The sequence below is a fragment of the Gallinula chloropus genome, assembly GCF_964237585.1.
Source record: "Gallinula chloropus genome assembly, chromosome: 2".
Classification (NCBI taxonomy): Eukaryota; Metazoa; Chordata; class Aves; order Gruiformes; family Rallidae; genus Gallinula; species Gallinula chloropus.
In genome coordinates, this window is record NC_140086.1 from 141,920,128 (window position 1) to 141,947,645 (window position 27,518).

General features: G+C 38.9%; 1 protein-coding gene across 1 annotated transcript; it reads left to right on the forward strand.

Moving 5' to 3' along the window:
* Positions 1–103: 103 nt before the first annotated feature.
* STAM (signal transducing adaptor molecule) lies at positions 104–27,518 on the forward strand (the record flags this gene model as incomplete). The annotated part of the gene is made up of 14 exons (XM_084260181.1): positions 104–143; positions 9,749–9,833; positions 15,498–15,573; positions 15,661–15,756; positions 16,289–16,435; positions 17,105–17,195; positions 18,445–18,637; positions 18,953–19,047; positions 20,268–20,356; positions 22,048–22,135; positions 23,429–23,483; positions 23,790–23,943; positions 25,897–26,072; positions 27,171–27,518. The coding sequence occupies 14 exons, from the start codon at positions 104–106 to the stop codon at positions 27,418–27,420; spliced, it is 1,635 nt and encodes a 544-aa protein (XP_084116307.1). The 3' UTR covers positions 27,421–27,518.

The following is a 27,518-nucleotide window of genomic DNA, read 5'->3' on the forward strand; positions in this document are numbered from 1 at the left end:
GGGAGGGAGGAGCCGCAGCCGCTGCCGCCGAGGGTTTCTCGCTCCGCCGCTGTGCTGCCGGGAGGGGAGGGGTGGCGGCTTCGCTGCGCCTCCGCGTCCCGCGATGCCGCTCTTCGCCACCAACCCCTTCGACCAGGATGTGGGTGAGTGGTTCCTGCGGCGCCGCGCTGCGGCCCGGCCTCCCCTGAGGTAACCCGCGGCCGGCCCTCCCTCCGCACCCTCTCCCGCCTGAGGTCGGCCCGGTTCCCCACAGCCCACTGCCGCTGGCCTCGCCGGCGGCCGCCCGGCCTCGCGTGTAGCGGGGAGCCGGGGGCAGCAGCGGCGGCCGGGTCGGGCCGGCGGTCACGGCGCGGCGGGGAGCGGCCGGGCCGGGCCGGGGGCGCCTCTTGGCAGCGGTCGGCGGTGCCTGCGGCCTGGTCGGTGACAGCACGGGGGCGGCGGGGGCTGCTGCGGGCCCTGCCTGGCTCGGTGGGGCTGGAGCGAGGGGATGCTCGGGAGAAGCAAGCTGGCCTGTTTAGCAGAAGTAATGTTGTAGCAGAGCAAAACAAATAGCGAGAGATGCTTATTCCGGAGTGTCGCTGGGAGGATGAGTAAAGAGCACTGTCAACAATTGCTTCACAGATGGGCAGCGAGATCGTTGTCAAAACGGGCTGCGTTGGGAGCTTTAAAGTGAATTCCCGTGGGAGCTCTCTTTTTCCGTTTCGTGCGAAGCTTGGCGTGCTGTGATTGGGTTTCATCCCTACCTTGCTTGTACCAAGGCCAAACTAGATGGAGAAGAAATGCCAGGCTTTTACTTGACGAAAAATATTGTTAATGTTAATGTGTCCGAGCTGAAGTTAGAGTAGCACATTGGCAGTTGAATACTTCCTTTGCACCTCTGATCTGTGACTGTGTACTATGGTTTGTCTCCTACCTGCTGCTGACATCTGCTTTACTTTGAGTGGTAAAAGCTATGAGAAACAGTAGAGTATAAAAGGACTTTTTTTTTTTTTTTTCAAATTTGGATAAGTACTCCTCACGCCCACCCTGATTATCTTCTAACAGCAGTATAACACTGCCTGTGTTTCTTGGAACAAATTTCTTTAGGAGCCTTATACTTGCTGTAGCTTTCAACTACAAATACATTGTTTCTTTCTTAATGTTTATCCAACTTCAGAAGTCAAGGCACTAATCCTAGCTTTAAAAAAACCCCACAACTCAAAACTATTTGAAAAATATGTATTTTTTCCTGGGAGTGAGAGTTAGTGTGTCAACAAAGGACTGTGACACAATTTCTGTATATATGTTACCAGGATTTCTTAACCTGCTGCATCTTAATAAAACATAGCTCACTTTTCTTCTCATTTTGAACAGGTAAGACTGCTTTTCTGCTGAAGACTACCCTTCAGTTTATAATTTTCTTGGTGGCAAAGCTGACAATGGCATATTTTGAAAGCCAATGAATCGTTTTTCCTAATGATTTTGCTGTTTTGTAGTGTAATTTGGCAGTTGAAATGGAGGAAGAAATTGCTCTGCTTGCCAATTTTCTGTGGGCCATTAGATGATTGAAGCGTTGGTAATATTATGTGTGAGAATAATTTGAACTAATAAGATTAAAAAGCGGTAGCTGAGGTTCTGGCAAATACTCGCTTTTCTTTTTGTTACTTCCTAAGGCGTCTCTCTGGCTGTGAAGATGAGACTGCTTGAGTGGGTTTCTCTAGAGCGAAGTCTGATAGATGTGCTTCTCAGCATTGGAAGGGTCATAATTCCCCTTACAGTTACTTTGGTGGGTTATTTGCTGTTTTCTGGATGCAGGGGATGCTGCCTCCTTACCTGCTGTGCTTGCCTAGTTCTATCACCAGTAGGTATTTTTCAAAACTATTGTTCTGTATACAGTATGAGCACAGAGAAGTAACCACTCAACCACAGATTGTTCTTGGAAAAGCAGATAGTGGAAGTGCGGTAATTTTCATCGGTAAACACAGCCGCTTTCTGTTGGGGTCCTGAGGGTGACCGAAGGAGCAGAAGACTGCTCAGTTGGTGGCAGCTTACTTTCAGGAGCCTGCTGTCTTTTATCTGTCACCTAACTGGATTTGTACTGGGGAGATGGGAATGATGAAGTCTCCCGGAAAGTGTCCCTAGGCTGCTCTTCCCTGAGGCCCCTTGGGAATGTGCTATTATCTGGATGAACTTCTTGGCAGGCTTCATAAGATAACGTCAGCTGTAAAGTAAGCTCTCATGTTCTCAGGGAAACTTCCAAAAGTTGTCAAGCTTTTGTTATTTTTCAGTTCTTTTCTCAGAGTGGAAGTTGAGTTCTTTCCTTTTATTCTTGCTCAGCAAGAAAGATTTCTGCTGAAAATCAGATTCCTAAAGCAGGAGAGCAGTGAAAAGCTATGCCTAATTTCAAATTAATTTGGACATTGGTGTAGTTGATAGTATTGCTGTATATTTTCGTCTGCTGGACAGCTAATCAGTACTGTGTAATAGTTGGAAATTATTTTGGAACCATTTAGGGTGATGGACTGCAGAGAACACATCTGGAACTCAATTGTTTTCCATTGTATTGAGGAACATAAATATCTCTGTTCAGAAGAGTAAATTTCTTGGTTTGGCCAGTCATCAGTTCAAAGAAATGCTTTGACCATGATTCCCAAGGTGCAATTCATTCTAATAAAATACTCTTGCTATATAAACTCATTATTCTTTAGATTTAGCCCCTTGGTTAGTCAGCATCTTCAAAACCATCTAATTAGATGTCTCTCAGAGCTGGTCTTTTCTCTGGTGAGGCCAGGTTTGCCAGAAGGAGGGAAAACGGTTGCCGAGGAGATTCTTGACCCCAGATAATTATGGAGACTGAAGACGGTGAGCTAAGTTCTGGCTGCGAGGGAAGGTGAATTCCAAGGATTGGTTCAGCTTGTCAAGAGGCTGGCATTTTATGTCCAAGTTGGCCAGCTGCTTTTCTCAGCATTGTTTTATGGAGAAGGATCTTAACTGTGAGCTAACAGGGAGTCTGAGTAGAAAATGTGTGGGAATGGAGCGATAACCATCCCCCTTTTTAGTTATTTATAAGTGTTTATGAAAAATGAGAACTTCTCACTATAGATACCTTCCATGTGTGTTCTCAGTGAAAAGTGGCAACAATGACAGGATAAAAATCAGTGGAGTACCTCTTCTGTATAATAGCCAACAGGAGAATATTTTCAGTATCCCCTCCTGAAAATCACTCACTGGACTTTGAGTTCAGCTGGGCAATTTGAAGCCAACATGGCATGTTCCTTAGGCAAAGGAGGTTTTGTAGACTGTAGTTCTTTTTCTTTCCTCCCAGGGAAGAGCTGTCATTTTAAGTCCTTCCCCTCATTTCAGCTGTGACTGTGTGCATTATAATATGGAAATTCAGGAGAATCAAAGTAGTTCTCCAACATGTAAAATCTGTTCCTCTAGCTGATAAAAATAAGACTGTATATTTGATGTGAAAAGTTAATTTTTGCTGATCTTTCTTCTGAAATACTGCTTCTACTGTGAGTTGATTTTTGGGGCTCTGCAAATAAATCCTGGCACTATTTATTAGTATAACGTGCCTGTGATACACCTTGTTTACGGAGTAATCATCATTGTTCTCATATATCCCTAATGTGCTCACCTTCCTGCCCTGTGGTAATATTTCTAGGGGAAAGGTAGTTTGAGTTCCATTGGGTTTTTGTTAGAATTTGATGTAAGACATCTAAACATCTAAATTATTTTTGCCTGGCTTGTCCTACTGTTATTTTCAGCATTGTTTTACCAGATCTTAAACCCCTTTGTCTTCGTTCCACTCAGCTTACTGAGTTGAGCCGTGTCCGTCTTGGCTTTGCATGGTGAGATCCTACAGAGACCTCTGAAGGCATGAGTTGAGGTGGCCTCATGTCAGCCGCGGCCGCTGCTTTCTTTGCTTGCCTTGGATCAGCTAGCAGTGCTGTTACAGGACACCTTCTGCAAGTGCTCCCATAAGGACGTTTTAGGAATACTGTAAATGGGGATACAGTTAAGCCGGGATAGCTTTACTGAAGACGATGGTTCAGTAGGGAATTCTGCCTTTCTTTCTTTCTATGGTGTCATTGCCTGTTAGAGGGAATCTTCAATCTCGTCTAAACGGAATCTGGTTGGATGTATTCTTCTGTGCGGTTATGAGCATGATAGGGAAATGCAGGGTGGTTAATAGCACAGTGGTGTTTTATGTAGAATGGACCAGCAAATGCATTTGTTCGTTTTATGTGATGGACAAAAAGAACAAAATTAATTACTTTTAACTTCAGTGGTGTGGAATGGTATGTAATCAGAATTTCTTGGCAACTGCAAAAAGAAAGAAAACATTGCAATTGGTTTCAGCCTTTCAGGACTGCTTCAACTATATTGAGGAGATGAAGTAGGTACATTTATGTTTTTACAATGCTTTGGAATTTAAGTATTTGCATTTATATAGAGAGAGGGAAAATGATTTATTTAGCCTTGGGAACCGAAGCCTTGAAAAGCCGGAATCAAAACTCAGTAGCCTTGGTGACTATTAAGCAGGTATTAAGAAGACTTTCAGTGGGAGAGAGGGAAAGGAGGCTGAGGGCAGTGTTGGATTTTTTTCGTTAATTTTGTGGTGTTTACAGTGATATGTGTTTTTGAGGATTCTCTGTTGTGCTAGAACCTGGTTATAATTTTAGTCCATGAGTGAAGACTTTCTTTAGTTGTTCTTTTGAAGGCTTTTTCTACCTGTTCTTTTATTCGTAACTTCAATTACTGAGAACTTCAGTGTTTCATTGGAGAGATGTGCAACTGGGAAAGTGAAATCATGTCTGTGAAACTTTAGGTTAGTAGAATATTCTGACAGTTTTTATTCGCATTTGTTTTAACTGCTTCAAATCATGTATGTTTTAAGTGTTGGGTTTTTGAGGATGTTTTGATCTGCTGTTATTTCTTAAAGTTTTAGGTAGTTGTAACATATTTGTGACATTGTAACAGAAAAATGTATCAGTTCTAAGATGGAAGTGTTAAAAAATGAGTAAAACTTAAAGCTTAGGAAGTTCAAATCTGCCAAGACTTCCCTCCAAAAATGTTACGAGCAATGGGTAGTCTTAAAGTTTTCTACTTTAAGAACTGTATCAGGAATTCACTACAGTATCCAAACACTGAGAGGACTATTTACTCTTGCAAAAATTTAATGTCAGTAGAATGTTGCTATTCAGATACAAAACTAAGGCAGAGGAATCGAGTGAACAGCACATATTTGCATGGAAAATCTGCAGCAGTATTTGTATTTCTCTTACTCTAGCACCTAAGCAATCAATCACTAGGTCTGATAGTGGCTTTTCCAGTGTATACTACATTTCTTCTGTACTTTATAAACATGATGATGATAAATTTCTTTTAGGACAATTATAAATTATCAGGATTTTTTTTTTTCTTCTGAAAACAGTTCATTGCTTTTGTCCTAAAGTGATCAACCACAGTTGTGTCTTATACATAATAGGGAACTTTAAATAGAATCACATTGCAAATATTTTTACTTTGGTTATAATTTCTAAGTATGATTTCAACACTTAGATATTTTATTTAAAGATTATGTTCCAGAATTTACTGTGAAATTTTGAAGACACAGACACAACTGGGATTTCTATCAGAAAGCATTTTGCTTCAGAGCACTTTCTTAATTATTTGTTTTATATGTGATTTATGATTGTTTGTGCAGTTGAAGCAGCATTTCTGACTCAGGAGTTGTGCAACTGCAAATTGCTGGTCGATGAAAGGTGTGTTGTAGGGCAGTACAATTAATGCTTACCTTATTATTTTTTATGTTTTCCTAGGCATCTATTTCTTTAGGTGTAATATATTAGAGGCTGGATGTTGGGTAAGATGGAATTGGTCTGACTATAATTAGTATTCTGAGTAGAGAAGAAGTATAAAGGGAGAGGCCTGGCAGAAAAATGTGTTGTATTTGTTTTGTGTGTCATGCTTTTGTTTTAGGAATTAAATAAATTTAAGAAAGGTCTTCTTATGTTGTGCAGAGTTGTTGTCTGAGCAAGTCACAGTTCTAAGTATCCTTCTCCTCTGAAATTACAGTGCTTACCAATTTTTGTGTCTTTGTGGAATTAATTGCAAGAAAATAATTTTAAATAACTCCTAGAAAAATAAAGGTGAAAGTTGAAGACCTGTAACAAGGGGCAGTAAGGGGGTGAGGCGGGGGGGGGGGGGGGGGGCGGGGGGGTAGGGGGGGAGGAAGGAGGGAGCAGTTAAAGTAAAAAACCCTACTAATTACAATATGAGGTGACCTAAGATTTTATCATTTTGCTCTGGTTAAAGTTACTACACTAGAAAAGTTACTTCAGGTAGGCCTTGCTTGTGCTAAGAAAGCAGTGCCTTGAGTTTGAGTGGTACAGCTTTATGGGAGAGAGGTGTTTCGGAAAACTAGAGACAAAGTTCCATCATGTCATGTAGTCCTGTTTTCCTTTGTGCTTGACATAGCATTAATAAGTTTCTAAGACCATTGATGTCATGAAGGAGCCAGCGCTGCCTTTAAAAGTTGTTTTACTTAAGTCTGAAATGTTATCTGACCCTGGCTTGGTGTTCACTGAGGTGAATAAGGTTTTGGAGCAACGGCAAAGTGGAGAAATAGGGTTGGAAGCAAACATTAATACTGCTGTGGCAGAGTTACTTTTGATCAGATAGAAGATGAACACCACCCCCCACCCCCCCAGCCCCCAAACTAGCACATTTCTAGTTTGTTATATGTTCTGTGTTAATCCACCCTGCAGATTTCAAATATAAATGTCTGTTTTCCCCTCCTTACCAGAGCCTGACAGTGACATGCCAGCTGTACCTGAAGGCTGGTAGGGTGCCAGCTGTTAGTCAGGGTAAGCAAACACTGAGTGCACATACAGTTGGAGTTTTTTGGCTGTGACTGTGTGCTTCACATTAGAAGAGAGAGCATTCATGGATTTTAAATGATGGTAATGTAAGTAGTTTAGCTTGAGTAGCTTTAAGTCATGATTTTTTCTACACAACACTAATGAAATGTCAGAATTATGTCAAAGCTTCTTTGTTGCCCGTCTTCTCAGACTGGTGAAAGGTGATAGTCACTCACTTAGGCTCTGACAGTCATAGTGGCCTGTTCATGGACAGTCAGTGTCAGATAGCGTACTGCTAACATCCACAGTATGCTGTTAACTTTTAACTGTCCTTGTCTGAGATAAAATTTAACTGAAACTATAGAGACTTGTTTTTTCTCTTCACATTTATGATTAATTTTATTATTTGAGGGAATTAATGGATGCTTGTTACTAGAGAAGCCAGAAGAACATAATGAAACTGTGTTTCAGACTGAAATTTCCTAAGAAACTCTTTGGTGGGGGAAGGTTTTGCAAGCAAATGGCAGTTTTTATCAGGACTAAGTTCAAGTTCTAAGGAGTATAGCCATTATAGAAAACTGGTAGTGGTACTCATGGATCAATTTGCAAAATACTCTTCTGGGAATTAAAATGAAGGTTGCAATCATTGTGGTTGATATGGATCAAGGATTTCATCAGTCATCATCTTATTTTTAGTTCAGCCAAACTATTGAAATTAGCATAAAAAACAGCTGCTTGTGTTAAACCCTTAGCATGCATTGCTTTATTTTTTGGTTTGTAAAATATGTAACCTATTGCTGTGCCATTTCTCTCTGGAAAGAGAGGAAAGAAGGATCAATTGTTGACAAAAGCAGTTTACTGTCTGTTATGTAGAATAATGGAAAAGGTCAAAGTTTTGGCTCCGTTGGATTTCTCAGCCCTGACTACTGAAGGCTGTGCGAACTGAAGTTTGGTGTTAGGTGTGAGGGAAGGATGCATGTGGGCTGGGAGGAACTTACAGCTCTGGAGAGCACCATGCAGACACACTTCAATGCCTTTTACCCCCATCTCATTTACTTGCATGTATAAGGTATCCCCAGCTAAAGGACTGGAATTCAGGAGTAATGATACAGTATTAATTTATATAAGCAGGACACAGGCTCATTGCTATGTTATGTTATGACTTTTTTATTTGGCATGCTGGGTGGGTTCTGCCATGATGGTGTTCCTCTCAATTTTTGCTTCACCATTGACATTTCCTCTATGAACCACATGAAAATGAAGACTTTCTCTCTTACCTATACTTGTCCGAAACATTATTTGGAACAATAGTAGACTGAAAGAAAAATGGTTGTTTGATCAGCTGATATATCTTAGTGCTAGATGTTAGCATGGTGTCAACCTGCAATTTTTTGTATTCTTGTTGATTATGACCATTTTTTGTAATCAAGTAAGTTTTCTGTTTTAGTTTAGAGAGAACAGAGAGTGCTCCCTTACTTTGTCAGATAGAACATGCAGAATTGTAGGAAACTCCATCTAGGATTTCCCTGTACTCTTTTGCGGCTTTCCTTGCATCGGGCAGTACAACTGATGTGTTATGCCAGTTGTATCTGGCAGTGTTTATTTTTTTTCCTCAGACTTACATTGAGGGCATGTAACCAGAACTTTGCTTTTCTGCGTTTTTGTTCTGGATTAAGAGACTAATTAACCCAACTTCAATTTCTAGGACAGAGAAACTGATTCATAAAGCCAAGCCATCAACTTTGGGATGAGTAGTTCCTAGTAACCTTTGGAGATTAGATGTTTTGCTTTGTCTTTCTCATCTCTGCAGTCTTTCAAGTGTGAATATGGATAATGAATTTTTCATAGCATATAAATTTTTATAGGAAATATTTGTTTCCTTTCATAAAACTAAGTAATCTGAGACACTCCCCGAGGGATGATACTCATTGCTCAGGCGTATTTTGTGTTTTGTAGAGTGAGGTGAATATTAGATGAAGCAGGGATAGGAAACAAAATTTATATCATATTCTGCACCTATTCTCCTTCTGCTTGGTGAATAAGGGAAACTGCTTGTGCTCTCCAGGCCTGGTCTGATCTATCAGTGTTTAATCTTCTATTGTGACTCAGTTTCCTTTAACACTTATTTGCTGTTGCCCTCTGTCTACCTAAGCTTTTCTGGGGCAAAATAGGGAGGGTCTATTTCCCCCCACTCCTTTCCCCCCCTTCCTTCTTTCTCACTCTCTCCTTCTCTTGAAGTGGAATCTATTACTTCTCCACGTACCCTTTCTATTTTTTCACTCTTTGGCAGGGACTACTCTTGTCCTATTCAAAAGATTTGGAAGAAAGAGTTCCAATAGCTTCTATGAGATTAGCTTTGATTTAGCAGTTTCTGTAGCTGTAAAGAGAGTGGAATATATCATCGAAAGCAGCAATGAGAATGGGGAGATAAAAGTTTACTGATCATTAATGAATTGTTGAGGCTTCTTTGTTGACTTGGAGTAGACAGAAAGGAAATGCAAGACACAGCAATATAGTGTCTGAGAAAAGTGGTAAATGCAGTTGTGTCTGACTCTGCAAACAGTGAACTAATGCTTTGGTTATTCATACCCTGCTAAGCATTCTGTTGGTAGCTTTACTACTTTTGTCATATTCTTGGGTATATCTTTATTATGTGGGAAAACAACCCAAAAATATATATTTACTTATGAGTTTAAATTAATGGAGGCAAGCAGACAATTAAAAAGAATTAGGAATAATAATTTTAATATACTTATTAAATGTATGAATGTGTCATGCATTTAGCAATGTACAGAGAGGTACTATTGCAACATCTTTGTTGACAATTTGCTGAATTCTTTTATCTGTTTTTACATTTTTTTTAAACAATTTTGATTTACTTGGGTTTTTTTATTCACCAGAGAAAGCAACGAGTGAAATGAACACTGCAGAGGACTGGGGTCTCATTTTAGACATCTGTGATAAAGTTGGACAGTCACGCACAGGGTAAGTAACTTCAGAAATTTCTTCCCCAAACTTTATTTCAATCTCACATGAGAGGAATGAAGTTTTTCTTAGTTAGTATAGACTTTTGCAACAGCTCAATTTAACTGAAATTCATTACAAGGAAAAGGAGAATACATGGATTTTATGCTCAAATAGTTTGGAACTTTTTGTTTGGAAATACTAGCTGATCTGTTAAAATTAAGACGTGCATACAGCAGCCTTTCACCAGTGTAACAGAACAAACAAATGGTTATGTTTTAGCAGTGGCTTTGTAAATTTAGGAGACTTCACAAGGGATTTTTCTTACAAAATCATAATGTAGATTGGAAGTGACCTCCAGAGGTCATCTAGTCCACACCTCCAGCTCAAAACAGGTCTAATTAGATCAGGTTGCTCAGGACCATGTAGAATCTTGAATGCCTCTAAGGTCAGAGTTTCCACAACCTCCGTGGGTGACATGTTTCGGTATTGAACTACCCTTAAAGTAAGTAAGTAAATAAATAATCCTGCAATCTGATTACAATTTCCCTTGTTCCAACTTGCCCATTGCATCTTGTCTTATGATCGTGCAGCTCTAAGGAAGAGTCTGGATGCATCTTCTATGTGTTCTCTGATAAATTAGTTGTAGAAAGCAGTAAGATCACCTTTTCATACACTCTTTTCAACTTCTCCATCTCTCCTTGTACGTGACTCTCCTCTGACCATCCTGACAGTCCTCTGTTGGACTTTTGCAGTGCATCACTATCCTTCTTGCACTGAGGAGCCCCAAACTGGACAAAGCACTCCAGGTGCAATCTTACAAGTGCAAACTGGAGGCGAAGGATAACTTCTCTGGCCCTGTGGGCTGTGCTGACTGCCTGGTTGACCCAGGATGCAGTTGGTTGTCATTGCTGCCAGGCTGCACTGCTGACACCGGTCACCCAGTAAGACCTGCAGATCCTTTCCAGTGGAGCTGCTTTTTAGGGGGGCAGCTCCTGGCCTTTGCTAGTGCAAACCATCTAAAATCCAATACCTTGGCCTTGCTGTTACTGAAGTTGATGGAGGTTCCAGTCTGCCCATTTCTCCAGCCTGTCTAGGTCCCTCTGAATAGTAGCCATGCCTTCAGTATGTTGATTGCTCCCCCACAAAATTCACTGTTGTCAGCAAAGTTTCTGAGAGTACATTGCCTCCTGTCATTCAGATTAGTGAAGACATTTAGCAGTGTTGGTCCCAGCAGAGGTCCCTGAGGGACCCCACTAGTTGCTACCAGCTAGCTGGAATTTGCAACACTGTGAGATTAGCAGGCGAGCCAGTTTTCCACCTACGTTGTCATCCTTTTATCTGGCCCATATTTCACTGTTTTGGGTGATAAGGAGACTATCTGAGCTTCAGCTGTCAAAACTGTGCTGAAATTAAGGTATAAAGCATCTGCTGCCCTTCTCTGGTCTCCACTGCCAGACCACCAGTCTTTGTCACAAAAAGCAATGTGTGTTTCTTCCCCTTGTTTTGAGAAGCTATTCTCTGACATCAGGGCTTTGATAAATGTTTGAACATGTGATCATAATTAAACACGTCTTAGTATGGGCTGCTAATGCTTCAGTAATTGATTATTTACTAAGTATTCTTGTAGGCTTTATTCATCCACTTGTCTTTGACATGAGAAGTTAAAGTGTAATTTGAGTTAGCAGATAAAAACTGTGTTTTAAAGATGTTATTTCAGTGTAGTATTAGGCTTTGGAGATGTTTTAAATACGCCTTCTCCAACTACTTCCCAGTAACAATTCAGGTAAGGAACAGCTTCAAAAAGAGCTATGCCATTGCTGCTCTTCAGTGAAAGGCTTCTCTGAGAATGACTCGAATTGCCTTGTAAGGCTGCAGGAAACAGTATGACATGCCAGACAGCAGGTTCCCACCTGGGACTTTTGTTCCAATGGACAGGTTTGCAAATAAACTTATTCCTTGGGATTAGAGATGGTCTTTAGAGGAGTAATTATAAACAGCACGGCACACCTAGATTTCTGTGCTGTTATGTGTAACTGTAGTTAAGATTAACAGCTGGCAAGTTTTTAATAATGTTTCATACTATTCTGTGTATGTAAAACTGCAATTCTGCTCCTTGTGCCTGTAACAGAAACTGTTATTGAAGGTTTCAGTATTCTATTTAATCACTGAAAAATTTCCATTGGCAGGGTTTGGTCTCAGCAATTTAGCCTGAGGAGCATTCAAATGTATAAGCCTGCTTGGATGTACAGACAAAGCTAGAGGTCTTCCTGTAGCATCCAGCTAAGTTTCTCGGGGGCAGCTGGAATTCCTGTTGTGATTTGTAGGGTTTGTTTATTTTGGAGGGCTTTCTGTGTTTTGTGTGTGCTCGGGTTTTGTTTTCTTTGGGGGGGGGGGGGGGGGGGTATTTGGTTTTTGCTGGTTTTGGGGTTGTGGGTTTTTGTTGTGTGTTTTTTTTTTTTTTTTGGTTTTTTGTTTGTTTTTTTAAAAAAAGTCCTGGCTGTGACTTTGACCTTTGTAACACTTACCCTTCTTGTAATACGCTGCCAGCTGACTCGTTGCTTAAGTTCAGTTTCTGTTAAAACTTGCTGATAGTGGATTTGCTTTGTTTTGATTTGCTTTGTCATGCAATAGCAAGGTAAAGCAAGACAAAGTTCCCTTTAAGTTTAAATCAGATATGCTACAGTGTTTGTGGTTGAAATACTCCCACAGTTCCAGTGGCAAAGATGTTAGTCGTCTTGACTGAGTTCTGCTTTAATCTTTGAAACAATTGTGATTCAGTACAAGTTGACAGTTCTTGGCAGAAGTTTAGATTAGAAAATCTCTGCTTTGTGGGTGTTCTTTGTACCAGCTTGGAAGCTCCTTTGCATGCCTGCAACATTTTGGATGTAGATCAACTTACACCTGAAGCTACAGAAGATGAGAAGGTCTATTCTCCATTAAGTGGCACTATTACATGGCATGTTGCCTCATTTAGATTTGCCAACAACTCGTTTGGATCCGGGTTTGTTGGAAACCTGATATGCTACAAATCTGCTACATTTTCTAAGACAAATTAGTTACAGTTCAGCAACAGAACTGATACTGTTATTTTTACATTGCAATACCTTGATTACAGAGAATAACCAATAGCTAAAAATTTTATCTTTCTTCCCTTAATCCAACGAACTAAACCAGGTTTTAAAAAAGTTAGAATTCCACTGAATCTCTCTGTTTTCTCTATTTTTTTTGTGGATTTCAAAATCTGATTAGAGTTGATGCCAAAATTTTCATAGAAAACGCTGAAAGGACAGTAAATTCAGTAATATTTTTATCAGTATGCCTTTTTTTACAATAGCATATGTAAAGTATTGCCAGGTGTATTGTGGAAATAACAATAATTTGATCATATTCTTTGGAATTTGTCCAACTATGAGACAATCAACATGTGGCTTTTTAGTATTCAAATTTGCTTTAGGAACTCGTACAGCACAGCAGGTGCATATTACATCGTTTGTATCCCATTTTGGGGGGAATATTGACAGTTGAGTAAGCAAGTTGCCTTTCCAACATGGAAACATGATTAATCCAAAGGTTTTACAGTTAGAGGCAATCTTTTTTCTGGTTTTGTACATGTCGTGGTTTTACCCCAGCTGAGAGCTGAGATCCACACAGCTGCCTGCTCTTTAAAGGAAAAGAGGAGAGGGAGAAGGGGGGGAGGGTGGTGAGGCGAGGGAAGGGAAAAGGAAGGGGCAAATAACAACCCCAAAACCAAGAAACCAAAAGCCCGTGGGTTGGGATAAGGATAGTTTACTAGATTAGCACAAAGATAAAATATAACAATGCTAACAGGACTTTAGAGCAAAAATCTATGAAACTGTTGATACACAATGCAGTTTCTCACCGAACCCACAGCTCAGGCTGTGCCACCCAGAGCCGTCCCGGAACCCGACCGTCCCCCAAAAAACCACGTGTCCTGGAGCCGCCCCTGCTTCTCTTCCCATCAGCCCCCCTTTATACTGAGCATGACGTAATTGACATAGAATACTCTCTTTGGCCAGTTTGGGTCACCTGTCCTGGCTTCGTCCCCTCCTTTCTCGTGAATAGAGAAATATGAAGAACTGAAAAAGTCCTTGACTGCCTGACCACAACTAAAAACATCAGGGTGTTATCAGCACTGCTTTCATTTTAACACCCAAACACAGCATTCCCTCTGCTGCTACAAAAGAAGTTAACTCCAGCCTGACAGAAACCAGGACAATACAGCATTATTGAACACTTTTATTTTATAAACTTTTATCACATTTGACTGGCATTTTTAATCCTCTGACTACAGGAAAGGTATAGATTTTTGCATAGTGTTGGATTTCTGCAATCTATAGGTTATCAGCTCTGCGTAAAATAAGGTTATAAAATTTAAATGATTCATTAAGCAGGAAAAAAGGAAAAATTAAGAGCCACATATGGTATGTTTTAGCATGAAGCACACCCGCCCCTTTCTTAGTCATTTTAGTGCTTGCCAGTTCCTTTATCTAATTGTGTAATTGGCTTTGAGATTCTTTTACCTTTTGTATGAACCTAATGACATATATCAGCCTTTAGGCCTGAAACAATCACAACTTCAATTTTTCTCCAGAAAAGTTACTTAATAAAAATAATGGCTAAAAAAGAAGAAATGAAGTCAGCGACTGGGAGAAGACACCAATGGCTGAGAAAGTAGAAATGTTCATTGCAGCACTGTCTGTTGGGGTGGGTGTGGGTATTGAAAAATTGTCATTGAGAAATGATTTTTCTATATTGCTGCTTGCCTAACTTTGTCCTAATTCCTTGTGGATTAGTCACTGCCTCAGTGAGTCAGTATTCTGGTTAGCTGATTCTTCTTTGGTTGGTTTTGTGCCTGTTCATACAAGAGAGAATAGTAACATTGCTTTACTTGATAGTCTTCCAAACTAATTTTTTCCCATCCCCTCCTTGAGTTACCCAACCTCAGTAGCTTTTTACTTAGTTTTTGCATTTCATGCCTAACAGTCTTCTGGACATTTTTGCCTGATTTCCTCTTTGTTGGGATGCATCATTCCTGAGCTTGGAAGAGGTGATCCTCGAATACCAACAAGCTAACATGGGCACCTCTTCCTTCCAGGGCTTTATCCCATGGTACTCTACCAAGCAGGTTCCTGAAGAGGCTGAACTCTACCATTTCATGGTCCTAGCAGCCAAAGCTGCCCTTGAGCTTTATGTTGTCCACCAGCTGCTCCCTTGTTGGTGAGAACAAGGTCCAGCAGGCAGCTCTCCTTGTGGTCTTCCAGGAACTCCTGGATTGCTTATGCCCTGCTGTGTTGACCCTTCAACAGATATTGGTGTGATTGAAGTCCCCCGTGAGGACTAGAGCTTGTGAACGTGAAGCTGCTTCTGTCTGTCCGTAGACAGCCTCATCCACTCGGGTCTACCTGGTCAGGTGGCCTGTAGCAGACCCACCCCGTAACGTTCCCTGTACCTGCTGTCCCTTTAATCCTGACCTGTAAACCCTGGGTTGGCTCCTCATCCATCCCCAGATGTTACAGTTACAAGCTACTAAATGATTTACCGATGATGTTTGGAAGAGCTTCCTGTCTGTTAACTGTATCATGCATTTTCTCGTGTGCAGTAGGAAATGTTCATTCCATTACAGTTGTTTTTTTTTTTAAATCTGTCTTGTGTTTTTTTTAGGCCTAAGGACTGTCTCCGTTCTATTATGAAGAGAGTTAACCATAAAGATCCCCATGTTGCTATGCAGGCATTAACAGTAGGTTCTTTTTAATGTAGTGCTTTTCATTCCTGAGAAGTTATATTGCAAAAAGTCTTCTCTGGGTATTCATCTTTCTTTCTTCAGCTTCTAGGAGCGTGCGTATCAAACTGTGGAAAAATCTTTCACTTAGAAGTCTGTTCAAGAGATTTTGCCAGTGAAGTAAGCAATGTGTTGAATAAGGTAATGTTATGAATTCATTTATACAATGCATAGAAAAGCGGAATCAGAAAATTAGTGTAACCTGAAAGTGGATCGGTATCTACTTTTGGAAGACTGAAAACTTGGTGGGGGGGTAGAGAAGGATGCAGGATGACTGGGAAGATGGTGGCTGTGAGAAAGAACTTCCTGAATGCCACTTCACGTGGCAATTACTTCAGTATTCTGTTCGGGGAGGTGATGTGTGTTCATCTATAAATATACAAATTAATTTTCATACTAAATAATAACAGTGAAACACTACGCTACAGGTGGGGTGAAATGGCAATAATACAGAGCTTTTATAAACCTTGTTTTAATTTATTTTGGGCCTAATACATACAGTACTGTTACAGACACAATGCTGGTGTGCTATTCTTGCTTTATAATAAAGATATCCCTTAGTGATACACTTCAACATAAAAATCCAATATAGATGCTATTGACAGTAATGTTAAATTATTTGAAATCAAGGAATTAAGAACAGATTCCTACATTATTTCTATTGTGCTTGCAGGGTCATCCAAAAGTTTGTGAAAAGCTGAAAGCTCTCATGGTAGAATGGACTGATGAATTCAAGAATGACCCACAGCTTAGTTTAATATCTGCTATGATAAAAAATCTTAAGGAGCAAGGAGTTACTTTCCCAGCTATTGGGTCACAGGTATATTAAATTTTGTTCTTAAAGGGTTTCATGTATTCTTTGTATCCTCTGTGTATTTTACAGTTTGTAGGCTTGAATTCTGTAATGTGTTTGAGAGCCAAATTATATTAACTTTTCACAGAATTGTAGGAGTTGAAAGGGACCTCCAAAGATCATCGAGTCCAACGCCCCTGCCAAAGCAGGTTCCCTAGGACATGTCGCACAGGGAGGCGTCCAGGCGGGTCTTGAGTGTCTCCAGAGAAGGAGGTGCCACAACCCCCTGGGCAGCCTGTTCTAGTGCTCTGTCACCCTTACTGTGAAAAAGTCCTTCTGCATATTGGTGCAGAACTTCCTATGCTCCAGCTTGAAGCCATTGCCCCTTGTCCTGTCTCCACAGACCACTGAAAAGAGGCTGGCCGTTTTCCTGTGTCCCACACTTAAGATGTTTATAAACATTAATCAGATCCCCTCTCAGTCTTCTTTTCTCAAGGCTGAACAGCCCCAGTTCATTCAGCTTGTTCTCGTAAGGGAGATGCTGCAGGCCCTTAATCATCTTTTAGCCCTACACTGAACTTGAATTTTGTCTATCACTCTTAACAGAACATTCCTTTGAGGTGTGAAATACTCTGATTTACTTTAGATTTAATGCATTTTGTTGAACTCATTTTTACATATTTCACTTTTGGCTAGGCTGCTGAACAGGCAAAAGCAAGTCCAGCTCTAGTTGCCAAAGACCCTGGTACAGTAGCTAACAAAAAGGAAGAGGAAGATTTAGCTAAAGGTGAGTGCCTTTACTTGTTGACCTGATGGATACATTACCAGATACTTCATAAACCAGTAACAAGTGTTTGCTTCCTTTGTGTGAATAGCGCATTTATGGATTTGGGTTATGATTTATGTTCTTTTCTTTTTGTACCCTTCCAAGAGGTTAGAGATTAAAAGTACTCTATGGGTTAAAAATATGAAAAGTTCCTGGCTTTTACTTTCCCCCCCCCCCCCCCCCCCGAACTGAAACAAGAGTAAAAAAATCTGTAAAATCGCATGTGAAGGGCATGTTCCACTATGGAAGTATTTGACACAAGTTCTGCACTTGGATTCTACTTTTCCTTGGGAAGTGAAGCACATTCATTTGCAATGTAAGCATTTTGTGGAAGGAAAAAAAGATTATATTAAAAGTTTTATGCAGGTTGGGTTTTTTGTCCTCCTCTATCCCTTCTTAAGCATAATTTTTTTTTCCCCTCACAAACCCAGAGGAGTTTAATATGAGTGAAACCTTTCTGTTCAGTTAAGTTTAATTGAAAATGACCAAGAAATCTAAAATTATTCAGGATAGGGAAGGAACAGGAATGATGATAGAGAAGGAACAGGAATGGATGGAATTTTGCTTGTCTAAGAAAAATCTCTTAATTATGAATAAGGAGGTCCTTATGTACTGTGAGGGTAACTGAGCACTGGCACAGGCTGCCCAGGGAGGTTGTGGAGTTTCCGTCCTTGGAGAAATTCAGAAGCTGCCTCAACAGGGTCCTGGGCCACTGGCTCTAGGTGGCCCTGAATGAGCAGGGGTTTTGGACAAGATGACTTCCAGAGGTCTCTTCCAACCTCAGCCAATCTGATTCTGTGAATTCAAGCTAAAGATCTAACAGAGGAACAATGTGTAGCTGGACAGCTGTATCTCTCTAATTTTTTTAAGTGATCTGGAAAAGATGAACACCAACACAAATACTTCACATCAGTTCAAGATAATATAATAACAAAAAATGGATGATTTCACTGAGTTATCCTGCTTGTGCTTAACTGCTATTTATTCATCCCATCCATGTTGAAAGCTTCAGTAAATCCATGGGCAGAATTGTGCTATCTAGTTGTAAAACATACTTTTGGTTTTTACTGTTTTTCCTAAGTGAAAGGCAGAGGTTGATTATGATGCAACACAAATGGAATTATACGAGAAGTTTTCAGAGACAAAAGTTTTAATATAACACAACCCATTCTTACATGTAATTTTCATATTAGTAACTCTTCTATTGTAGCTATTGAACTGTCGCTAAAAGAGCAAAGGCAGCAGCAAGCAGCACTTTCCAGTTTGTATCCGAGCACCTCAAGCCTTTTGACAAATCACAAACACGAGGGCCGAAAGGTTCGTGCAATCTATGATTTTGAGGCTGCTGAAGACAACGAGTTAACTTTTAAAGCTGGAGAACTTATAACTATCCTTGATGACAGGTAATTTATATAGAAGGCCTACTAGAAGCATATTAGACTGAGAATATTTGTATCTTCTATGTAGAAGCATACATTAGAATACAATTGCAATAAAATACATTTAGATATTAAATAATTCCATTATCTCCTAGGTTATTTTTTAACATACCAATGTAGCTGCATAAAGATGCTTGTATAAAGATTGCTGTGTATGCAAAAACTGTATTTATGTACAAGTAACATAAATGCCTTGTACAGTGTAATTGTTAGGAAAATTCCATGTGATTATGTGTTTTATTTTAATGTATGGGGTTTCTAATTACTTTTTGTCTTCAGTGATCCAAATTGGTGGAAAGGTGAAACTCATCAGGGTATAGGATTGTTTCCATCCAATTTTGTAACAGCTGATCTCTCTGCTGAGCCAGAAATGAGTAAGTAACACTACAGTTATGTGTATATATTAAGCCTGTATTTCCATAATGGTGTACTTTCCCTATTTCCTTTCCCTTATGATAGAGTTCAGTTGTAAATTAATGTGATACTAGAAGTAAAACTGAGGAGCTGTGGTCTCAAAAACAGCAGTCATACATTTATGTGTCAGACCAAGGTTTCCCAGGTTGGCATCTGCTGAAAAATATGATGCTGTCTGCTAATGACTTTTTGAGTAGCTTCCTTGAGACTCATGTAACAACTCCATTGACACATGGAAAAAACCTGCTGTTGCTACATTTATCTAAATTGCCTTTTTGCCTTGTTGCAATGGTAGCTGTGTAATCAAGGAAAAACTGAAGGCCAGATGGAAGTCAGAGACAGGTTACCACTGTTCAGACTCAAGAAACATGTTCCCTAGATACGTATGTCTGCGTAATGGAAGGAATTTCTTTTCTGCATACCTGTTCTCATCTTGTATCTGTTTGTGTCAGTCCAACCTACTGTAGCTATTTATTAAAAATATGAAATATTAGACAAGGGTTCAAGTTGATAGAACTAATTTCTGTAAGTCTGGTGGGTTTGTAAGATGAATCTCCTGTGATCTCAATATGAGTATGCCAAAGATATGAGCAGGTCAGCAGGATTACATGCTGTAGGAGTCATCTGTTCTATCTTAAGACTAACTGATAAGAGTAGTGTAAGAGCAGTATTTGGCAGCTCTTCTGTTGGTGCCTCTGCTACAGAGGAGTGAGATGCTTCTGTAGGTACAATTGGATGAAGAAGCAATAGCAAAATTTGAGAACTTTCAATGCTATATTTTGCTGTGGAGAAAAAAAGGCTTCTGTTTGGCTTAGAAGATTTTACCATTTTTCTCTTAAACCTGACTTATTAGCCCTATTTCCTGTAATCACACCCTTCATCTGTTTTTCTGGTATCTTATGCGCAAGGAGACTATGATGAAGACAGTAACATGCTAAAATGTGTTTCTGTTGACCTTGTGTGAACTAATGTCTTTTTTATGCAAATTACAGATTTGTTTATGAAAATTTATCTAAATCTATGGAGAATTTTTGTCCCTCAAAAGTCAACCAAATAGTTTTGGTTGTTTTTAAATTTTCATAATAGATGTTTCAAATGCAAAGAACTTAGATGACATGCTAGCTGTATAGCATTTATTTGTTTTATTTCATAAAATAAAATCTGTCTGTTTATCTTGCAGTGAAAGTTGAGAAGAAAACAGTGCAGTTCAGTGATGAAGTTCAAGTAGAGACAATAGAACCTGAGCCCGAACCAGTTTATATTGATGAAGTAAGTGTGATAGGAGTACTGATTTTCAACTGCTGGTACATGTAAATATGTGATGTTTAACCTTGTCGTTGTATACCTCAAAACAGAAAAACCTGAAATACCAGGAATACATAATCAAAAGAGAATTGGAAGGGAAAGTTTATCTAATTGAAAAACATTTGGAGTATACTAATTTTTTCATGTGTCTAGTTCTCAGTAATTTCTGAAATTGAATTTGCAAACTGCATTCCATTTAGAGCCCTACTGCAGGATTATACAGTTGTTCACCTCCAAACTGAAAGCTTGATTGGAGTGACACATTTGCTTCAAGTTTTGCTTAAAGTACTTCAGTATATCTCAGAGATACTCAGCTTGAATGCTAGCTTCCATTTATTTCCACTGTAACCACTGCTGTCTTCCAGTGGTCTGAAAGTTCTCTGTCCTTCTCTGAAAACCGAGCTTTTTGTTGCTTTGTAAGTAATGTTAAGTGAGATTCACACAGTCTCACCACAGTGATTCTGTAAGCTTCCCAGAAACTCAGCCCAGGATGCTGTTCCCTGCTTGCTTTTTTTTTTTTTATTTCCTTTCTCTCCCAGGGGATTTAGAGCTCTTCAGAATTTTTTCACTTCTCTCTCATGACCTTCCATTTCTTGCTCAACCATGGTTCTGTCATTGTTTTTTGAAATAAAGAATCAGTTACTGCCTTCCTAAAGTTCTGTTTATCTCCTGCCTCAAACACTCTTCCGCCTAAGAGTTATAAGCTGTTTTGTAATCTGCTGAAATAGCTTATCTTAGGTCTGCCTTGAGGTGTCTTCCAGCTTTTGTCTTCTCTTATTCCATGTTTATGTTTTAGTGTCTTGTCTTGTTTTTAGAGTTATCATAGTATAATTTTTAAGGGAGTAGTTCATTTGACGACTTCCTCCCTTTCCTGGGGTTAAGGAGAAAAAAACATGGGTTTAGTTTCCACTTTGATACAAGTTATATAACTCTGGCCTGTTAAAGGCTTTTTATTTGATAGCACTCAATTTAGAAGTGATTTGTAATCGTTTACATAAAATTTTTGGTTAAGCAGTATAGTTCACTCCAGGACACACTTTTCTAGGAACTTGTGCCTGTTAATTTTCTGCCCTTTTGTATTTTCATAAGTGGGTTGCATTCAAGCTGGTTAATCAGAGATGACGTTTTCTGAAGGCAGCTGTGCACCCCTTAGAGTGATCTTAAAAAACCTCTTTCAAATATACTAGTATGTATGTAATATATATATTTATATATATGAGGCTGATAGGCTTCATACACTTTGAAAATACAGCATAGTTTTTCAGTTAATTCCATTTTAAGTAACCATTTCTTTTTCAAGTACTCTATGTATTGTCAAAACATTTGCACTAATCCCACTAGGTGGTAGTATTGCTTATGTAATAACTAGAGTTGAGCAATAGAAACTGCTCAGGAAGTGCTGTTTAGAAGGACTTTTAGGAAAAAGGGATATTCTGCACGTACCACTTGTTACCGCTGGTATTTTTAGCATTTGACTTTTCCTTCCTCAAGCATCTTCATTCCTGTAAAGTAGCAGGTCTGATTTGTATTTTTTTTAAACTTAGTCTAGATGATTTCCAGGTCCCAAGAGAGCCAAAAGGCTTTTGTAAATAATGGCTTTAATTTACTCTCCTAAAAGTGTTAATTCTTCCCCCATACATATGCTTTAATTCTAGGATAAAATGGATCAACTCTTGCAGATGTTACAAAGTGCAGATCCATCTGATGACCAGCCAGACCTCCCAGAATTGCTTCATCTTGAGGGTAAGTTGTTGTTTTCCTCTCCAGTAATTACCTATATCAAGCCAAGTTAAAACTAAGGTGAAATGACTTCAGCTTCATGTGTATGCCACAGGCGTGCCTGAGAAGGGTGCCTGGGCTGTAGTTATCTTCTCACTGTTTCCCACATTGAAGAGACCAAAGTGCAAAATTTTAACTTAAAACAAGCCCACTTCTCTCTCAAGGAAACTGTATTCATCAAGGAATATTTAATTCATTCTTAGTCATCCATTTTTCCTCTCTGTGGATTAGCACAGCACAAGTTGCAAAAGGGCTGTAAGGTAGAATCTATGAGGGGAGACAGAAATACTCCTGAAGCTTAGAATAAACTTGTGGATATTCCACATCCTTTTCACTGGCATGCTCATTGCTATAGGACTTTAATGTTAGCAAATATTTTAGACTGCTACAAATTAGGCTAGTCCTTTAGGCTCGAATTATTCAGACAGCCTCTTCAAAGAGGCATTCGATCTGCATTGTTAGATACAGCAAAAATTTTGTGAGCAGACTTTGCAGAAGGAAGTAAGGAAACTTACCTTTTATGAGACAGGACATTGGTTTAAATTGATGATTCAGATAGGACTAGACTTTGTTACAAAAATAGCAGATTCCAGATCATTCAAGAAGTTAATCAGGAAAAAAGTGCATAAGCTTGTAAGTTTTAGGATATCTTCCATCTTTCCACACTCATCTGGTTCACCGTATCTGTAAATGAATCCTGTTCTAGGAACTGCATAGCAGTGAATTTTAATGCTTTTCTGTTCTACTTTGGGTAAGTTTTTGTGGTGTTTTTTGCAGGTGTTAGTGGATTGAAAAAGCCCCCTTCCCCCAGTTAGTATCCCAGAGAGACAGCAATGTGCTGTTGGTGTCAGATGTGCATATTACTTCAACCATTGCAATCTCTTTTCCCCTGCAGTGTTTTGCAGTAATGTTAGTTGAGCACATAATCTACATTGCAGCAACAATATTTATTCTTCAAAGGAAAGATCACCTTTACCTGAACTTTTAAATGCGAAATAGTTTGTTTTACACTCCCTGGTTGTTTAATGTGTTTTGTTCCACTGTATTTTCATTTTCTTTTTAAAATGTACCACTACTGAAAACTTTGCTGTTTCTTATTCTTAAGTGGGTCATGATGCTGCTTCTGTTACCACAACTTTTTTGTGATTATAGTAATGATTTTGACCGTTTTTGGTTGTTTTTTTTTTTTTAACTTTCTGACTTGTAGTATGGAAATCCTTCTTACTCTTGATATATTTGAATGTCCTTCTATTCTAGCAATATGCCACCAGATGGGACCCCTCATAGATGAAAAGTTGGAAGATATAGACAGGTAAGTAAGGAACATGTGTATTGACTCAAATTAAGATTTGTTCTTAGAAAGGCCACTGTTACTTAATGATATATTAATCATCTTTCAGAATATTAGTAGCGTCTCACCTGGGAGGAGGTCTGAAGAGATTCTTTCCTAGGCACATATTATTTTATAGTGTTACACCATTTGATGGTAGGGCCCTTGTCAGGCATCACTTCACAGGCAGGAAGAGTTGCTTCACACCTCATGAAAGTTTTGCAGTGTTGTCTGTTCTGTACTGAAACTATCTAAATTGTAAAATAAGCTGCAAAATATATTTTCTAGGAAACATTCAGAACTTTCAGAGCTGAATGTTAAAGCAATGGAGGCTCTTTCACTGTATAACAAACTGATGAATGAAGACCCGATGTATTCTATGTATGCGAAACTACAGAACCCACAGTATTACATGCAGTCGTCTGGTGTTTCTGGCTCTCAGGTATGTATGTGATCTTGAGTAGCCATTGATGTTATCAAGTATATACTGAGCTATGGTAATTTCTTATAAATTATTAATGATAAACAGTTTTTCACGTGAGCTAGCATTTTACAAAACTTGCTTAGATTTTTTTTTTTACAGTGTACTTTTATTAAAATAAATACATACTGATATAAAAGTGTGGTGGAGCATCTTGATTGCAAGTAACAATTTATTTCCTATTTCTGTCCTGCTGTCCGAACCCCCCTTCTCTCCCCTGAGTTGGAAACCTCTTTTTATGATTTTTGTTACCTTAATACTAGGTTAAATTCTCTTGCTCCCTTAGAGGTAATCACAAATAACTGAGCAGTATTTTCTCTCAACCCAGTATGTAAGAAAAAAAAAGAAAAATTGCTTCCAGCAGCAGGCTTTGACTATTCTCCTTTTGCAGGTTCTAAGACTTGTAGTTTTTTTCTGTTCAATTCTTTTTGATCAGTGGAAAGAAGCATCCTGTGCTTTGAGTAGCATGTAAAATTAAAAAGTAAGTTGCCAGGCCTTTGCATAGTGGGTCAAAGAAAGTAAATTACCAAAGGAGTACAACGCCTGTTTAAGATTATGCCCTCTCTACCCTAAAACCAGTCTTTTATTTTAGTTTACCTTTTTTTATAAAATAGCAGTAGAGAGCATTTAGCATTTAAATTGAAGTTACGAATTGTAGTTTTTTGATGGCAGCATTTCCACATAAAAGGTCTTTTAAACATGTAAGTTTTTAATTCCATAGTGTAATGCATGCTTGCTGTATTCTTTTCCTCTTTATAGGAATATGTAACATTTCAAACTGTTTTTTCAATAATATACTTGCTTTTCAAATGAGTAAAAAAAAAATTCAAGCCAACCTGTTAATGCCTATTCAGTGTTCTATAAACATCAAAGCAGTTTTAGTTATTTTATCTTCCACAGATCTGTACTTTTGGTGTCTTTTAAGAAGAGGCTGTATGTTTTTGCATTGTCATTAAGAGGAACATTGTCTTCTGTTCATATATGATAAACAATTTGACTGTTGAATAGTTTGTGTTTTATAAATGGGCATGTGTCTGGGGATCCTTAAAGGGAAAAACTGGATTCTGGGGTGAAGGTGATTGTAAAGTTCTGAAAAGTTAGGTCTCAAGCCTTTGCTACCTTCTAAAACCTCTTTTGTGATATTGATAAGCCTTCTATGGATATGTCACCTGAAATTCATGGATCTTAAGATAGGAGGGCTGAATATTGTAAATTTACATTAACTCTGATATGTGTGAGACCTGATAATTTCTTCTAGTAACTTGTGTTAAGCCAGATAGTTAAAAATTGAAGAAAAGTCTAGAACTTCAGTCTTGATTCAGCATACAATTCACATACCTACTGGTAAGCTTTTCCTCTAGCTGGTTGTAAAACATGACCTTATTTTCAGTTGACATTTTCTTGAGATCTCTTTCTTTCTTCTGCCCTGCTCAAACAATTTTACAGTGGCAGTCTCAACAGTTACCTGACATAGTAGGTTAAGTAACAACATAAAAATGATACATTATTGGCGTCCCATTTAACAATTCTACTTAGTGAAAGTTATCTGGGCATCAAAATGTATTCTGCTTTGTGCTGCTATGTGTTACATGATTGAAAGCCTTCGGTTTTCATACCAGAGTAGAAGCTCTTGATTACCATGAGTGATAGTCATGAACATAAAATTTGAATACAAGTTGTCCAGTAAACTATTTGACTTTCTTGGTACAGGAGCCTAGAAATGTAGTGTCCTTTGAAAACCTGGTAATTTTTTTGGTACTGCAACAATTAATAGAAAACAATCGGTTGCTTTCTATGAAAAAATCTGTAATAATAGGTTTAAGAAACTGTCTTTAAGTTCTGAAGTCAGACATTAAATACTAGGGTATTTTTGGTTTTATTTTATTTTTAATATCCCTTTGTTTCACTTCCTAGGTTTATCCAGGGCAGCCTCAGAGCAACGCATATTTGGTGGCTGGGAGTGCACAGATGGGCCATATTCAAGGCTATAGTCTTCCTCCTGAACAGCTCTCTTCTCTCAGCCAGGGCACAGTTACTCCATCTGCCAGCTCTGTACCCCCTGGTCAGCCTGCGCAGGCTTCCTACACAAAGTAATTTTTAGTATTTTCCTATTAAAGTTTAAATCAATTTAAACATAAAAGGAGTAGAGATAGTAGCTAAAGTAGTAGGTAAAGGAGATTTTAAGTACAACTGAAAGATACTTCAGTGCCATTATTTCCAGTGTGCTTTTAATTGGTATTTTGTATTTGGTAAGAATTCCTGACAAACTTCTAACTCTGTTGTTGTTTTTATAATTTTATCTAATTTTTAACTTTATATGTAAGAAATCTATAATTATATAATGTATCTAAAATAAAAATTAGATAAAATGCTAAAGACATCACCGATATTTTTTATTATTATTCTAAAACGTACATTTAATTATGAAGATACATGCTGCCCTGGCTGGCTTTGCGTAATTTATGAGATGGTGTGTATTGGGTTTTTTGTCAAATATCGTACTGTGGAAGTGTGGGGAGAGTTCTGCTCTCTTTGGAAAAGTAGTGAATGGGCTATGAATGTTTCCTAAAGCTTACACAGCTTCCCCATATGAAGGGGCTATAACTGGCTTTCTGTTTTGGGTAGATGCCCAGAAGATGCTCAGCTTTGGCTACACTACCTCTATTGTGAAATTTTTTGAACTGACCTTAGAAAAAGGTTAGGGTTGGGTATTTTTAACTCCCTGTATAAAGTAATTTTATTTTATGAAGTTATGAGAGACATGCTTTTTGAGTTATTAAAGTGTTTGTTAGCTTCTTTCCCCCAAAGTTACTTATCTGGGGCAGTTAGATGTATGTTGATAAAAGAGTTTCTGGATACCTCACCTGACTTGTTTTGTTGTTTAAAATAGTTGGCTGGTTTGTGGGGTTTTTTCATGGGCAGAGTGGAAGATAGATTAAAATAAAACAAAGTACCGATTCACAGTCTAGTTTTAAATCCATGGGAGGTATCAGGTGTGTTTAAATGAGAGAGGTGTGGTTGAGTTTGAATTGGAGTGTTCATTTGCTATAGCTTTGACAAGGTGTCAAGAGTACAGAGATTTTTGTGTGCGTGTACAGAACAGCTGAAGAAGCTACAAAGTGTTGCTCTTCTGTTCGTAAATTGTTTGTTAATTCAACTTTTCATTTTTTGTTTTCTTTTTTTTCCAGTGCAATGGTTGCCCCTGTTGCTGGAAATACTTACTCTAACCAGGCTTCAGTGTATAGTCCACCACCTGCTACTGTTGATGTTGCTGCTTATCAGAGTGCTGGAACTAATATGTCCCAGGTGCCAAACTATAATTTAGCATCTACACCTCTGCCTCAAACGGCAGGCAGCCAACAAGCACCTCCACAACAACCACAGCCTCCGCCACCTCAACAGCCACAGCATAGTTACTCACAGAAGGCTCTGCTATAGGATCCAGGACTTCTGATTCCTAATCTACTTTAACCTCTGCTAAAGGCAGTTGGCAATTCTATGAGTTTCTTCCTTTAATCTCTTAAACTTTGTTTATC